Genomic DNA, 14,428 nt, shown 5'->3' on the forward strand with positions numbered 1-14,428 from the left:
CGAACTCAAACGGACTACTATTTTTAGTTCGTTATAACCGTAATTCGTTATAAGCATAACTACAGCAAATAGTCGGGACTAAAAAGTTAGTTCGTTATATCCGCCAGTTCGTTATAAGCGTGTTCGTTATAACCGTAGTTTACTGTACAAGGGTTAACTTTACATTACACGGACAAATTGTATATATAACGATATTGGCATATACACGATATATATAAACTTCTGTATTCACTGACAGCTGGCTGACTGGAACTCCGTTGTCACGGTTTATAGAGCAGATCAGTTGTTATAAATATGAAATGTAGTTTATTATAATATAGTTTTTAATGTGAAGTTTACACGATCTACGGTTTCTCCGTTGAACGAGTGGTCGGTCACATGACAGCGAATGCAATTTGACGTCTAAACGTTTTTCACGAGACTGTGTTCTTGAAATGTCTTAATCACTGACGGACCACGTCCGCGTTCCTGGGGAACCCCTGGGAATTCCCTTGCACGAATACATACAGAAGCGTAGAATAGGCCTTCAGCAACCCATGCTTGCTATAAAAGGCGACTATGCTTGTCGTAAGAGGCGACTAACGGGATCGGGTGGTCAGGCTCGCTGACTTGGTTGATGCATGTCATCGATCCCAATTACGTGTATCGATGCTCATGATATCAATCACTGGATTGTCTGATCCAGACTCGATTATTTACAGACCGCCGTCATATAACTGGAATATTGCTGAGTGCGATAAATTGCAGAAATATTGCTAAAAGCGGTGTAAAACCACATTCACTCACTCTTAATAATCACCTTTCGGATGATCGACCAATTAATCAATGATGACTAACACATGTAACCGCCACAGGTTCATCAACATCTTCCGAAACCTCTCCCATCACGTTTATCGTGTCGGCCATTTTGACGTCATGTATTTGATACAAATGTATTACGACGCACTGTCATTGTTACTGAGATTGTTCTTAACAGAGGGGCGACGGATAGCCTAGTGGTTAAAGCTTTCGCTCGTCACGCCGTAAACCCAGGTTCGATTCCCGACATGGGTTCCCCGCCGTCATATTGCTTGAATATTGCTAAAAGCGGCGTAAAACCATACTCACTCACTCACTCTTAACAGACCTTTCTCACCCATTGAGGATATTATTTGAATACATTTGTTGTCAATAAAGGTAAGCCTTTCAACACTGAAGCAATGGAAATTCAACAAAAGTAAGTATTTAGATAAATAATTCTTGCAGCATTTGTAGGTATGTGAACTGTTCAAAAGGAAGGTAATATATTTTCGCGATATACAACCACAGACCGAGCTCAAGGAGACCTCTCGGTCATGACTATAGGCTGTTAGATAATAGGGGTCACGATTCACCGATACATCGATTCAAATCCAAGCTGATAAATTTAGTTCTGACATGACCTGTAATTGTTTACATAAAATGAGTTCGGGAAAAGTTAAAAGCAATTGAGTTGAAATGAAATACTTATCGTTTACATAACCGAACACATGGTCACAACTATAGTAAATAAAACGGAAGTTCGTCACATGTGAACGATGAGTCTGCTAACAATGTTTAAAGGCCACCACACAAACATATGTAGATAACTGTAAAGGACACATTAGTAACTGGTCTATAACATGCTTTTGACTTGGACGGAAACTGGTCAGTTGGAATAATTAGTCATCGACACAAGTACACACTTAATGATGACGTTAACACATATAATATAATTCCAACAGGAAGTGACGTCATAGCTGCATTACACAACTCCCCCTCACAGCAGTAAACGCACGAGGACGGATCCTGTTCACAGTTGCCGTTGACATTTTGAAGACTGTAGCAGTGACTATCATCCATACACCCCTGAAACACAACATCGCCAAGTGATAAAAGAAACGAAACAATGTAACGCTTACGCCATCATGGATGGCGACCCGGAAGATATAGAGAAAACTGCAAGTATTCGAAAGTAATTCACAAAAGGCAGGTTGAAACCAAGTTCGAACCTTGGCATATACCACTATCCCATCAGAAATTTCAGTCCTTAAACAGATGTCACCTCTACCATACACGTGATACGAGCCCTGTTGTCTTTGTCGACACTGCTCGATGTGCAGAATTGTGTCTCCCTGATATAATAAACGCACTTTAATGAATATAATATACTGGGCATTGATGATGTACACGTATTCTCATATGCGTCATGGAAATGTTACTTTCGATTGTTGATATAAATACTTAAGAATCAATAATGCAACTTTGGTGATGATTTTGCATCTCTGTTTGATATTCTACGCGTCATTTGGAACTTTCTTGTCGTTTTACATGCATTTAACACTTGTTAAACCCCTGAACATCCGGGTTAGAATAGGTCAGCAAACCTAATGCTTGCTTGCCATAAAAGGCGAAAATGCTTGTCGCATAAAACCCCAATGTAGCCCGAGTGATCCTGCTAGAACGAATTAATCTGAGCTGAGGTTAACTGCGCTATGTCACGTGACTTCCATTGACACGGAAAAAGCGTGCGGCTTTTTGCTTCGAAGCACCTGCAGCCTGAATTACTCGTGGCGGGGTATAAGGGATTTATTTGCCCGCTGAGAATAAATACATCGTACATCGTATTTTATCAGGATCACGTGGACCAATCAGATCTCGTCTTTCTGACATGGAGATATGATACAATCGTAATACTATATATTTCAATGATAAATATTAACGGTAGAAATGTTAATTTGCAAACTAATCGTACCTTTGTGTATTTTTTGCCCTCGAAGCCCCCTCTCTCTATTGTCGTGTAGCATATCTGACCCCAGCCGCACGTGATGGGGTCACTCTGCATACACTCTCGAACCGTCCATGCGCGGACACACCGGAAACAGTCGAGACCGACTGCACCTAAAATATAGATCGAGAACGAGAATTCAGTTCAGGTGCAACCTAGCGTCGATTGTACGCTAAAAGAAGCTGTCCAATCAAATTGCTCGAAGAATATTCTGTGCTTAGTTGATGATAAGAGTCGGTGACGTCACTACCGAAACGTTAGTTAGGGTCGCGAATGAGTTCAGGGCCAGTATCACAATAGAATGTATATATTATAAACTGGTTGTTTGGGAATGTGTAGAATAGGAATGTCGCCAAAGATATGTTTGTTTGTTTATGGCCACACTCAATATTCCAGGTATATGGCGTCGGTCTGTAAAAAATCGAGTATGGACTAGACAAACCAGTGATTGACATCATGTGCTTTGAGCCAGGCAGTTGGAATGCTGTTCAACCAACCATGTCACAGAGTCTGTCCACCCGATCCATTTAATCGCCTCTTACAACAAGCATGGGTTGCTGAGGGCCTACATTCTTACCCACGGGTGTTAGAGAATCACAAGTCAGGTTCAAGAAGGCAAGGGTGGTCGGGTAGCCTAGTGGTTAAAGCGTTCGCTCGTCACGCCGAAGACCCAGGTTTCTTTCCCGATATGGGTACAATGGTGTGAAGCCCATTCCCGCCGTGATATTGCTGGAATATTGCTAAAAACGGCGTAAAACTCACTCTCTCACCACTCACTTCAAGTAGGCAACTGAATAGACGGAAAATATGCCGCTGATTTTTGTTAAACTTTTTACTTTTATTCTGATGGGTTTTCGCACGCGACAAGTGTTAAGAATCAACGTGAGTTTCCTGAGCGGGAACAGGGGCCAATTCGACTAAGTCACTGCGTTGCGTTCCTTACAAATTATGATCGTGGGTTCGAACCCCGATTGGCCCTGTTTATGTTTCTAGGTTTGTCAGCACCATTGCCTTGCTCGTGTTGTTCACGTGAGTGTTAACCGTGTGAGACACCAAAATGGTAGTGATTGCTGCGTTGACCCAAACTGACTGACTGACTCACACATTCACCGTAACGTGAGACAATGGTCTGGTTGGTTTCAGCTGTGTCCCTGATATACCTTGATGTCTCACGGCTAGCTAGCTGCCTGGGTACCAGTACTATAACTCAAGCGATCCCAGAGTAAGGGAATGAAGTGTCGACGTGCGTCATCTTTTGTTGAACACGGTGTCATAGTTTCGTTTATGCTACCATCACACCAAAGTAGTTCTATCCCGTTCTACCCCGTTCTAAACAAAATACTAGAACGGGCTTTGATCACGGTAGAACGCGTAGTTTGGCATAAAATACGATGCTAGTTAGTTCGTAAGCAGTCCTCAATACGTCTATCTCGTTCTTAGCCAGTCTGCAGTCCGTTTGTATCCAGTTCAGATAGTGTAAAAGTGCCCGTTCACCTGATCCCGACGACGTTTCGAAACAGTTCCAGCACGTCCGTAGCCGTTCTGAACCCGTTCTTAACCAGTTCAACCTCGTTCTACCCTGTTCACAATATGTCCAAGCCAGTTCTAACTAATTCTTAACCCGACCAGCTCGTTCGCAGTGCGTGTGTATTCGCATCCTGGCCCGACTCCTATGGATACCGAGCGCGTTGTAGTCGGTCTTCATTCAAGTTCAGGGCTCCGAGCTGTACACATCATGCCTCCAAAGAGAAGTCGACCCGGTCGGTGTGCACACGTACTGCAATTTATGTCGGACTGCACCACGCCGTAACACGTCCCTAGTAGGTTCGAAGTACGGCAATTCCGTTCGTAAAACGCCTTTCTCGTTTTAAGTACTTTGTCAATCCGAATAATTGCAGAACGGGATGGACAGGGATAAAATTTTGAGCAGACTCAAAGTTCTGGAGCTCCCTCCCCGTCCAAGGCCGTCCATGAAGGTCGTAAAAAGAGTGTCAATAGTTGCTACTACGTCCACTACGTTCATACACAGTTGGAGCCCGTTCGACAAAATGTTAACGTTTGGTGTGATGGGGGTAAAACTAGACATTGATCTGTTAAATTGAGGCATTATTTTTGTGCTCACGGTGACCTCCGTGCATTTGCCCCCCTTGCCTATACTCAGAGAGACCCCACCTTGTGTAGTGGATAGAGCGTCTGACAGGAGAGTGGAAAGTCAGGAGTTCGATCCCCCGCCGCGTCATACCAAAAGACGTTAAAAGATGGTACTTGTTGTTACCCTGTCAAGGATTGTTCGGCTCGGGGTCAGTATACTGTGTCTGAGTGGGGTATTCATGTTAAACTGCGGCATGGTATCTCAATGTGCTAGCACTATAAATTTGCATCAGTCCGGACTAGTACAATCAGCGACGCACACACACACGCACACGCACACGCGCACACACGTCGCTATACAAGGGCAATAATCTTGGCCGCGACGTTAAAACCCATGTCACTTCAGCTGTACTTAGGGAACATGGTTGTATGCATCAGCAGATTCACATCAACGCCCCCCAAAAACACGTCTTTATTACTTGATTCGAAAACATGTCTATGTATTTAATTCTCATTGTTTATACCGCGATGTCATGAATATGTAGAACACCACTAAAGTTGTGTTTCCTCAACAGCGTAATCAGATCACGTCACGAACACGCAGAGGAGCCGTGCTCTAGCATGCAGATCACTCCGATTACAGAATTAAACGGGAACTATACCCAGTCAATATTCCAGCCATAGCATATAGTAGTTTGTCGGATCCCTGAACACTCACTGACGCATCACTGACAAGAAATATGTCTGATGCAATTCCCTTGTACTGCGTTTTTCAGGTTAACAATTGACTTGCCATTGCATGTGTTTGTGACGGGTGCCACCGGTGGGGCAGGATAGGCCCCTCACCTTTTCCCGAACACCTGGTATCATCATTATATGTTAGTGATTCAAAAACACATGCTCATGATATAGTCTGAATCTAAAAGATGGTACTTCTTGTTACCCTGCCTGATGCTCGACATAAAAGGGCTAAACAAGGACTGGTCGGCTCGGAGTCAGTATACTGTGTTTGAGTGGGGTTTTCATGTTACACTACAGAATCATTACCTCTGTGGGCTAGCACTATCAAACCACCTTTAGTCCGGACCCCCACCCCTTTCACACACACACACACACACACACACACACACACACACACACACACACACACCATTTCACCTCTCCTCGCCTTAAGACTAGAAATGGGCGCGCAGGCACGTCTCCCTTTAACTGGACAAGAACAAAACTGGCGAAAATGTCAACCCCATAATATTATTATACTACAAGACGTAGTAATGAAAATAATTGCGTCATTTTCGTTTTTAAGTACCATCACTGTGATCTATTATCGATACGTATTTCATGGGTTGCTGAAGACCTATTCTATCCCGGATCTTCACGGGTCAAGTATGACATAGAATTGGACATTTATTATTGTCCACTACCAGAGTACATATTTACTGCTATACTGCCCAGTCGGCCTCGTTAATCTTTCATTGGTACCTGGGCCGGTGGAGTATCCTGTCGGAATATTGCAAAAAGCGTCATTTAACCATACTCACTCACTAACTCACACCAGATCATAGTAGTTAATATCGAAATAACTAATTATACAAAAGACTTAACACATTTTGAATATAGTAAATCTTAAATGACCTTGAGTAAAAATGTGACCGTTTATTAAAGTTAGGCATTAGTCTTTTACACAGACCCTGAAACAAATATATCTAATGCAGCCCATGCAAGTTCATAATATTTGGCAAGTCTAGATTACTGCAGTTTGAATATGAAGAGCCCTGTGTTCCTTTTTAATATATTGTATTAAGATAATTTAACAACGGTTTTTTCTGTAAACTAGTTTCCTATCAGAGACTAGACGTCCAGTTCACTAAGTCTATTCATATATTAATTTTAGCAATCAGTCGAAGACTGACTCCTTGAACAAATCTTTACAACATGCAATATCGTTTTGATAAACTCCGCGACGTGCTTTGGCCGAGCCGCCCGTTTTGCTTATTGCACACCTGTCAATCAACTGTCAATTATTTACAGTCATCACAGGCGAATGACGTAGTGTTGAAATCATCATAAATCAGGACCTGGTGATAAGTTTCAAATTATATATAAGAGCCTCTCAAGTCGACTTAAAGGTTTTAATTATAAAAAGAGCATATCCACCAGATCCTGACAAAAATGACGACTGTCTTGATTCGAACTTCTAGACTGCAATGTATGTGATCACGTGATGTAATATAATACGACAGACATCATGCTAAGATACTACAGTTAGAATCGCCTGGTTTGTTTGTATTGGACATTACACTGTAACAGTTAATACTATAATGGGATGTAACCCTGACGATTCTAACTGGAACGGTCTCTTTTTGATCAACGAGGTTTCACTGTAAAAAGGTTATTTTTTTAATAAGGATTCCATGTTTATGACAGAAACTTGAATATCATGTTAATTGACGTGTCTCTGGGCCCGATATTTGTTTTAAAAAAATGTGTTCTCGATAGTGTTGGAAAAACTATTCAGTCCTCAGGTATCTCCCCCCCCCCCGCCACCCCAAATGTGAACACTGTTCACTGCACGTGCATCAGTTTATTGTGTTGAGGGTCCCCCAAAATTGAGTTGGTTGAATCCTATTTTAGAGAAATAAATGTACGTCTTGAAGCCCTGCTTGAAATAATAACCCTGGCCCCGAACAAAAATCCCAATACAGAATATTGAACTGTTGGCCCCTTAGCATTCAAAAGGTCGAGTTGGTTACGACGATTGATGAACGTCATTCTCTGTCACACTGACGACAGAGCCAGACGGAGGGGTTACAAACTCAACTCTCTTGAATATTTCTTCAAAGTTGATATGTGGTTGTAATATTGTAATCCAAATAGGTGATTTTGATTTAACGTGTTGAAGCAGCTGTATTTTGGGAGTTCATAATCATATATAGAGACAAACATTGTATTAAAATGTGGGTTATTTGTTCAAGCAATAAATACATAGAAGACCCGTGAAGATCCGGGGTAGAATAGGTCTTCAGCAACCCATGCTTGCCGTAAAAGGCGACTAACGGGATCGGATGGTCAGTCTCGCTGACTTGGTTGATGCATGTCATCGATCCCAATTGCATGGATCGATGCTAATGATGTCAATCACTTGATTGTCTTGTCCAGACCCGATTATTTACAGACCACCGTCACATAGCTGGAGTGTGGCGTTAAACAGCAAACAAACAAACAAACAAACCTGGTATCAACGTGATAATGAGTAGTATGATATGTCTGGTCCAGACTCGATTATTTACAGACCGCCGTTATATAGCTGGAATAGTGCTGAGTACGGCGTTAAACAACAAAGAACCAAAGAAACAAAAAATACATAAAAAAACGGAGTTTGACATATATTTGAGTGAGTTGGCAAGCGGGTGGGTGAATGTGTGAGTGAAGTTCTAATCTACTTTAAGCAGTATTCCAGCAATATCACGGCCCGGGACACCAGAAAGTATCAGAACATTATCAGTGAAAATATAGACACATGCTCTCTATAACATGCTGCGTACACAGGATATTGTGTCAGCGGAGACCCATGTACAAGACAAGATGTCGTTCGTCGATTACATTCCACGCTTTCAAATCTCCTTGGCCAAATCTTGTTGTACACACATCCCAGCAACGAATAACACAAATAGTGTTTGCGTGCACTTAGAGCACATGGCTGGCAGACATAATATAGAAAATAACAACGAAATATTGTATCACAATCGTCACTGGTTAGAAATGTGATTACAAAATCACAAATATAAATGTTTACCTATGTACGCATTAACCTTCCATTTTGTGCTGGCATATTTGTGGTATTTATCAGCTCATAGGGCCTACTTATAGTAACACAACTATTACCGACGGACGTAAATATATCATTTTCAGTGAAAATATTCAGTAAATATTACTATTGGTTTTAGACATGAACTTTGAAGCGACATATATGTACAGTACTGTAGCTGGATTAAGGATAGATATACTGATATATTAAAACTTGAACTCAACATTGCATTTATATATATATAGATCGATTTTTGATAGTGGCTAAAAACGAGACAAACAAATGGTTATTTGATGGTGCTGCATTTGATACGGGTATCATAGTTGTGTCTTGGACATTAAGTTTGCAGTGTTTCGGGGACTGTTTTCAGCCAAGTAACGTTTCGATAACGTTTGTAATTTTGTGGTCAAGTCCATGTTTCTGGTGTTTACTTTCTTTTGCCCGGCTGTGTATAAGAAAGTTGGAGAGGACTTTGAAACAAAAGTAATGAAACTGATGATTTGACTTGTTTGAATTGTCTTAAGAGGCGACAACAGGATCGAGTGGTCAGGCTTGCTGACTTGGTTGATGCATGTCATCGTATCCTAATTGCGAAGATCGCAGCTCACGATGTCAATCACTGCATTGTCTGGCCCAGACTCTTCTATTTACAGACCGCCGTCATATAGCTGGAATATTGGTGAGTGCGGTGTTAAATAACAAACAAACAAATAACCAAACAAACAACATATTTGAAACAACGCACGCATTTATCCTACTAATCCATCGGGAAAAGTTCCTTGTCTATTTCGCTGTATAAACTACGTGGCACACCTACCTGGTAAGGTTGTAAGGAGTGACGTCATTAATCCAACATATATGAAATTCATTCTGTAAAATGTAGTCCAGATTTTACTCCGTATGTTTCAATCCACATTCTTCAGCTCAACGGGCAACCTCTGATAGAATATAAGTGAAATGAAATGTACACCGAAAGTGATCGAACTTGTCACGCACGCCTTTCGTTTGTAAATCCTGTTAGTAGTGGACGATCTAATCTATTTCGTGTGTTCATGAAATGTACGCCAATCAGATGTGTCTTGTGTTTCCAGCCCTTTACGAAGGCAAGTCAACACAGCAAACTGTCAGACATTGACAACCTCTTGTTGTCCAGTTCGTTTCTTTATCGGCAACTTGACCCACAAATCGTCGTGTCATAATTGAGATTGACAAACAGGACATCACGTGCTCGCGTGCGTGACGTCACACGGGTGATATATATATATATATATATATATATATATATATATATATATATATATATATATATCATTTTCTCCAGCAAGAAGTGGGAGGTTTTATCGTCAATAACAACGGAAGTTACACAGAGAGGCAGTCTGTATGTAAGGTTTCTTTAGAAATCACTTTCAATAGAAAGGGCGTATGGGTTCATGAACTGGAGTGATAAGCAGAGTCGCGTATGATATTGCACTCGCTTAATGTTTACGTAGAGTTATTGGTCGTGAATTCGATCTATAAAGACAACAAAAGCTACTCTTATCTGTTATGTATGAGTGAGTGATTGAAGTTTGTTTTAAGCCACAGCGATATAACAGTTATGTGTGAATATTTTGACAATTTTGGTGCGGCTGCAAACTAAATTGAAAAGTAAGTTGTCTTTTTCGAGATTGCAACACACGTGAAGATCCGGGATACAATTGGCCTTCAAGGGGAGACTAACGGGATGGAGTGGTTAGACTCACTGATTTGGTTGATGCATGTCGTTGTATTCCAACTGCGTAGGAAGATGCTCGTGGTGTCAGTCACTAGATTTTCTGGTCAAGATTCGATTATTTACAGACCGCCGTCATATTACTGGACTATTGCTGAGTGCAGCGTTAAACAAAAACAAACAAACAAACAAACCCTAAGTTGGCCACATGTCCGCGGCCTTTCCGTCGGTCCAAGTTTTATAACTGGACTAATTCGCTTCATCGTCTTTTCCACCGTCTCGTGGGCGGTCGGGTAGCCTAGTGGTTAAAGCGTTCGCTCGTCACGCCGAAGACCCGGGTTCGATTCCCGACTTGGGTACAATGTTTGAAGCCCACTTCTGGTGTCCCCCGTCGTGATATTGCTGTAGCATTGTTAAAGGCGGCGTAAAACCATACTCACTCACTCACTTACTCCACCGTCTCGTCTTATTCCAAAAAGTATGGACATTATTTTTTATGTCTCAGGCTTGACAATAATTGTCCGCTGGACGTGGATTTGCTTCCTCTCAGAGAAAGAGAATGATTGTCTTGAAGCAGTGACAGATACACGAGGCCCCTCCAAGAAGTTAAAATGGCCGGTCCCCCACCTCACGTCATTGAGTCGGATTTCACACCGCTTTGAATAATAATTACGACCAGGCAGATTTTGGGTTATAGATCCAAGTGACAGGTTGTATACAAGGACTTAAGAACGCGCAACTCCTAATCGGGTAGAATCTGGATTCGATCCGTATACCAGTTGATGGATTTGAAAAATACAAATACACTTTTAGAAACAATTTAAAAAAAACCTCCATTTTTTATATAATACTGATCACATGCTTGCATGGTTTCAGTAGCTGCTGCGCCACACCCCATCCTTCCTGACAGAATAGAAAATAGTGAATGTCCCGCACTTTAACCAGGATTAGAATATTTAATATTGACATAAACAACCGACCTAAATAACTTATGATCACATGTTGCCAAATAACAGACCCGTGAAGATCCGGGGTAGAAAAGGTGTTCAGCAACCCATGCTTGCCGTAAAAGGCGACAAACGGGATCGATGTTCATGATGTCAATCACTGGATTGTCTGGTCCAAACCCTATTTACAGACCGCCGTCATATAGCTGGAATATTGCTTAGTGCGGCGTAAAACAACCAACCAACCAACAACCAAATAACAAATATGCATGTCTCCGTTCGCCGCTTTTAGTAATATCTCATCACGGCGGGGGACACACATTTTACCCTGTGAGGAATCAAACCCGGGCCTTCAGCTTTAACCACTAGGCATCACCAACGCTCCCTATGAGTAGAACATGAGACGGAACTGCATATTAATTTAAGACAGGTACAATTGGTATGTTAGCTTGAGTGCACACTGCTATACTCCCTTACAAAAAGTCATCAGACACCTTGATCTAGGTCAGTCTTAAATTAAGCTCTCAAGAAGGGAATATGAGAGGCATTGACTGGGTTTTCATTGACTCGCCGCCCAAACATGATATTGAATGAAGAGAAAGAGTGATTGACATCAGTTCAGCTTTATATCAGTCGCTGCTAAAAAGGTGAAATGAACACGGGGTGATTGTTGGATAGACTGAAAGATTAACACACAAAACCTTCCGTAAATAAATAACCTGAAATTGACATCCCGGTACAAGGGATCAGCTGGTGCAATGTACAACAGCGTCAATACCATTTCCAGTATATAATTGTACAAGGTAAGGGGCTATCGCAAAACGTATGAGAGAAATTTATTCAGTTCTGTAGGAAAAATGAATTTATTTGACAGTTTAATATATCACAATTTATATTTTTAAGGATCATGGAAAACACTTTTACAAGAACAAGGGGCTATCGCAAAACGTCTAAATTGACCAACTTTCGCAAGGATGTTGAATTTATTTGACGGATTAACTTAACATATCTTTCCTCTATAGCACACGGGCATACACAAAATGCATAGCATGATCAGACTTTAGGGCACGATGGTACATAATCGGCTTGATGACACATTGTAGCCACCTGACCCTCTCGGGTCTCACCTACGGCCAGTATGGGGTACTAAGGGGACAGTCTGCATGGTCTTCACATAGAAGATATTACGTCATAAAGTTTGACTGAGTGAGTCATGAGTGTTTTACGCCGCTTTTAACAGTATTATAAAATATATCACGGCGTGTTATCTTGATGTGGGAGGAAAGCCCGAAGTGATGCAGGTCTTAGACGTTTGCCGAGCATAGGAATATCAACAGGGCGAATATGGGATTCGAACCCACGATCAGAGGATTCTCGCTAGCTTAAGGGAGGTAACTCTGCGGTTTGCGGTACCTCAGACGACAGGGCCATTCGTGTCCCGTAAGAAGAAGGGAGCACAACATACGGCCCGACGTTCCGCGATATGCCCATTGTAGCCTCCACGTCACCGCCAGGCACAACTAGCTTGGTGTGGACAGCATCTAGGATCAGACTGGCACGGATATGTCCAGGTTTCGCCTGGACTGCTCTGATTGTAGTACAATGGTCTTGAGGCGCCCAGGAGAACGTTTCAGCAACGCTTGCGTTACTCAACGTCGTCAGTCTAGGGGTGGCATTACAACTCTGGGAGAACACAACTCATCATTGTTAATAACAATTGGAATGGCGTAGGCACTCGGGACGACATCGGTCGAGATCTTGTTGGACACTTTGTGCAAATGCAGGGACGTAACGTCACGCTGCAGTAGATTAATGCCCGCACACATGTTGCACAGAATGTTGTAATGTTGTTTGTCTGTTTGCTCTACTGCCATGGCCGTCTGTCTCTCCAACCCTCTCCCTTATAGAACACGTCCGGGATGAGATGGACCGAAGTCTACGACTGGACCAGAACCAGCCATATGGCAGAACATATGTCAGACTGTTTGACTGTCTGTCAAACATCGGGTGTCTTCAGTGCCCCGACGCTGATTCACCTGTATCACGCATGCGCAAATAGTGGTCACACCCGATATTAAGTTGCGGTCGGGTAGCCCAGTGGTTAAAGCGTTCGCTCGTCACGCCGAAGACCCGGGATCGATTCCGACATTGGTACAATGTGTGAAGCCCATTTCTGGTGTCCCCCGCGGTGATATTACTGGAATATTTCTAAAAGCGGCGTAAAACCATACTCACTCACTCACACCCGATATTGACATTGTTACTGGACTTGTTAACCACCCCTCCAATAGGGCATTCCACTCTGTCTTCTGTTACCGGGAAGGGGTTTTGTCAATCAGTGGTTAGGATGAAACATTGACCAGACGCATAGCCACACATTATGTTGTTATTTTCAGTGTGATATACATCACATTATATGAAGCACAGTTTCTTTTTGGCGTTATTATATTTCTAAACAATACCACTACAGACAACGCCCCTTTGTTAACTTCACATACCATCAAGGAATACAAGTTGACAAAAACAATCTATTCATGATCAGATAACAATAAAACTTGAACCAAGACCCCGCGCGTCTCACGGAAATATATAGGATATTAACAAATTGTCATTTCAAACTTCCACTTCAAATAGTTGAACGATTGGTACCGCTAAACTACTATTGACATGACCCCATGATATATTGACGCTTGTGATCGTGTTCGCTTCTTGGCCTTCAGTGTTTTATGACAGGTCAAGTACATCGTGTGTGTACTCTGGTAGGGTGTAGACGGACTGTGCATACAGACAGGGACAAAACACGTGACCAATACACTGTTTCACCACCTGATGAGTATTTGTCTGTTTGCTGATTAACGTCGCACTTCTTATATTTAAGTATAAATATCCATTTCAACACTATTGGGTAATGATATTGTTACCCCATAGCGTTGGACTTTAAAGGTGCAATGAAACACAGTGGTTTCCTCATCACTAGACATATGGCTACCCTGTGGGTGTATGCTTGTTGCCTTCAGCTTGCGCCAAATATCTCTTTCCTTGTGTTCTTGTCGGCTAGCTCAACAACCTGGTGCCGAGGTCTGGAG

At 42.1% G+C, this 14,428-nt stretch overlaps 1 protein-coding gene across 1 annotated transcript; it reads right to left on the bottom strand.

Annotated features, from left to right (window-relative positions):
- Nucleotides 1-1,683: 1,683 nt before the first annotated feature.
- LOC139457958 (uncharacterized) lies at nucleotides 1,684-9,553 on the bottom strand. The gene is made up of 3 exons (XM_071239297.1): nucleotides 9,502-9,553; nucleotides 2,753-2,898; nucleotides 1,684-1,866 (listed from the first exon to the last, which is right to left on the bottom strand). The coding sequence occupies exons 1-3, from the start codon at nucleotides 9,551-9,553 to the stop codon at nucleotides 1,684-1,686; spliced, it is 381 nt and encodes a 126-aa protein (XP_071095398.1).
- Between the last annotated feature and the right edge of the window lie 4,875 nt (nucleotides 9,554-14,428).

Source organism: Haliotis cracherodii, unplaced genomic scaffold (genome assembly GCF_022045235.1).
Source record: "Haliotis cracherodii isolate W230 unplaced genomic scaffold, xgHalCrac1.p SCAF_12, whole genome shotgun sequence".
NCBI lineage: Eukaryota > Metazoa > Mollusca > Gastropoda > Lepetellida > Haliotidae > Haliotis > Haliotis cracherodii.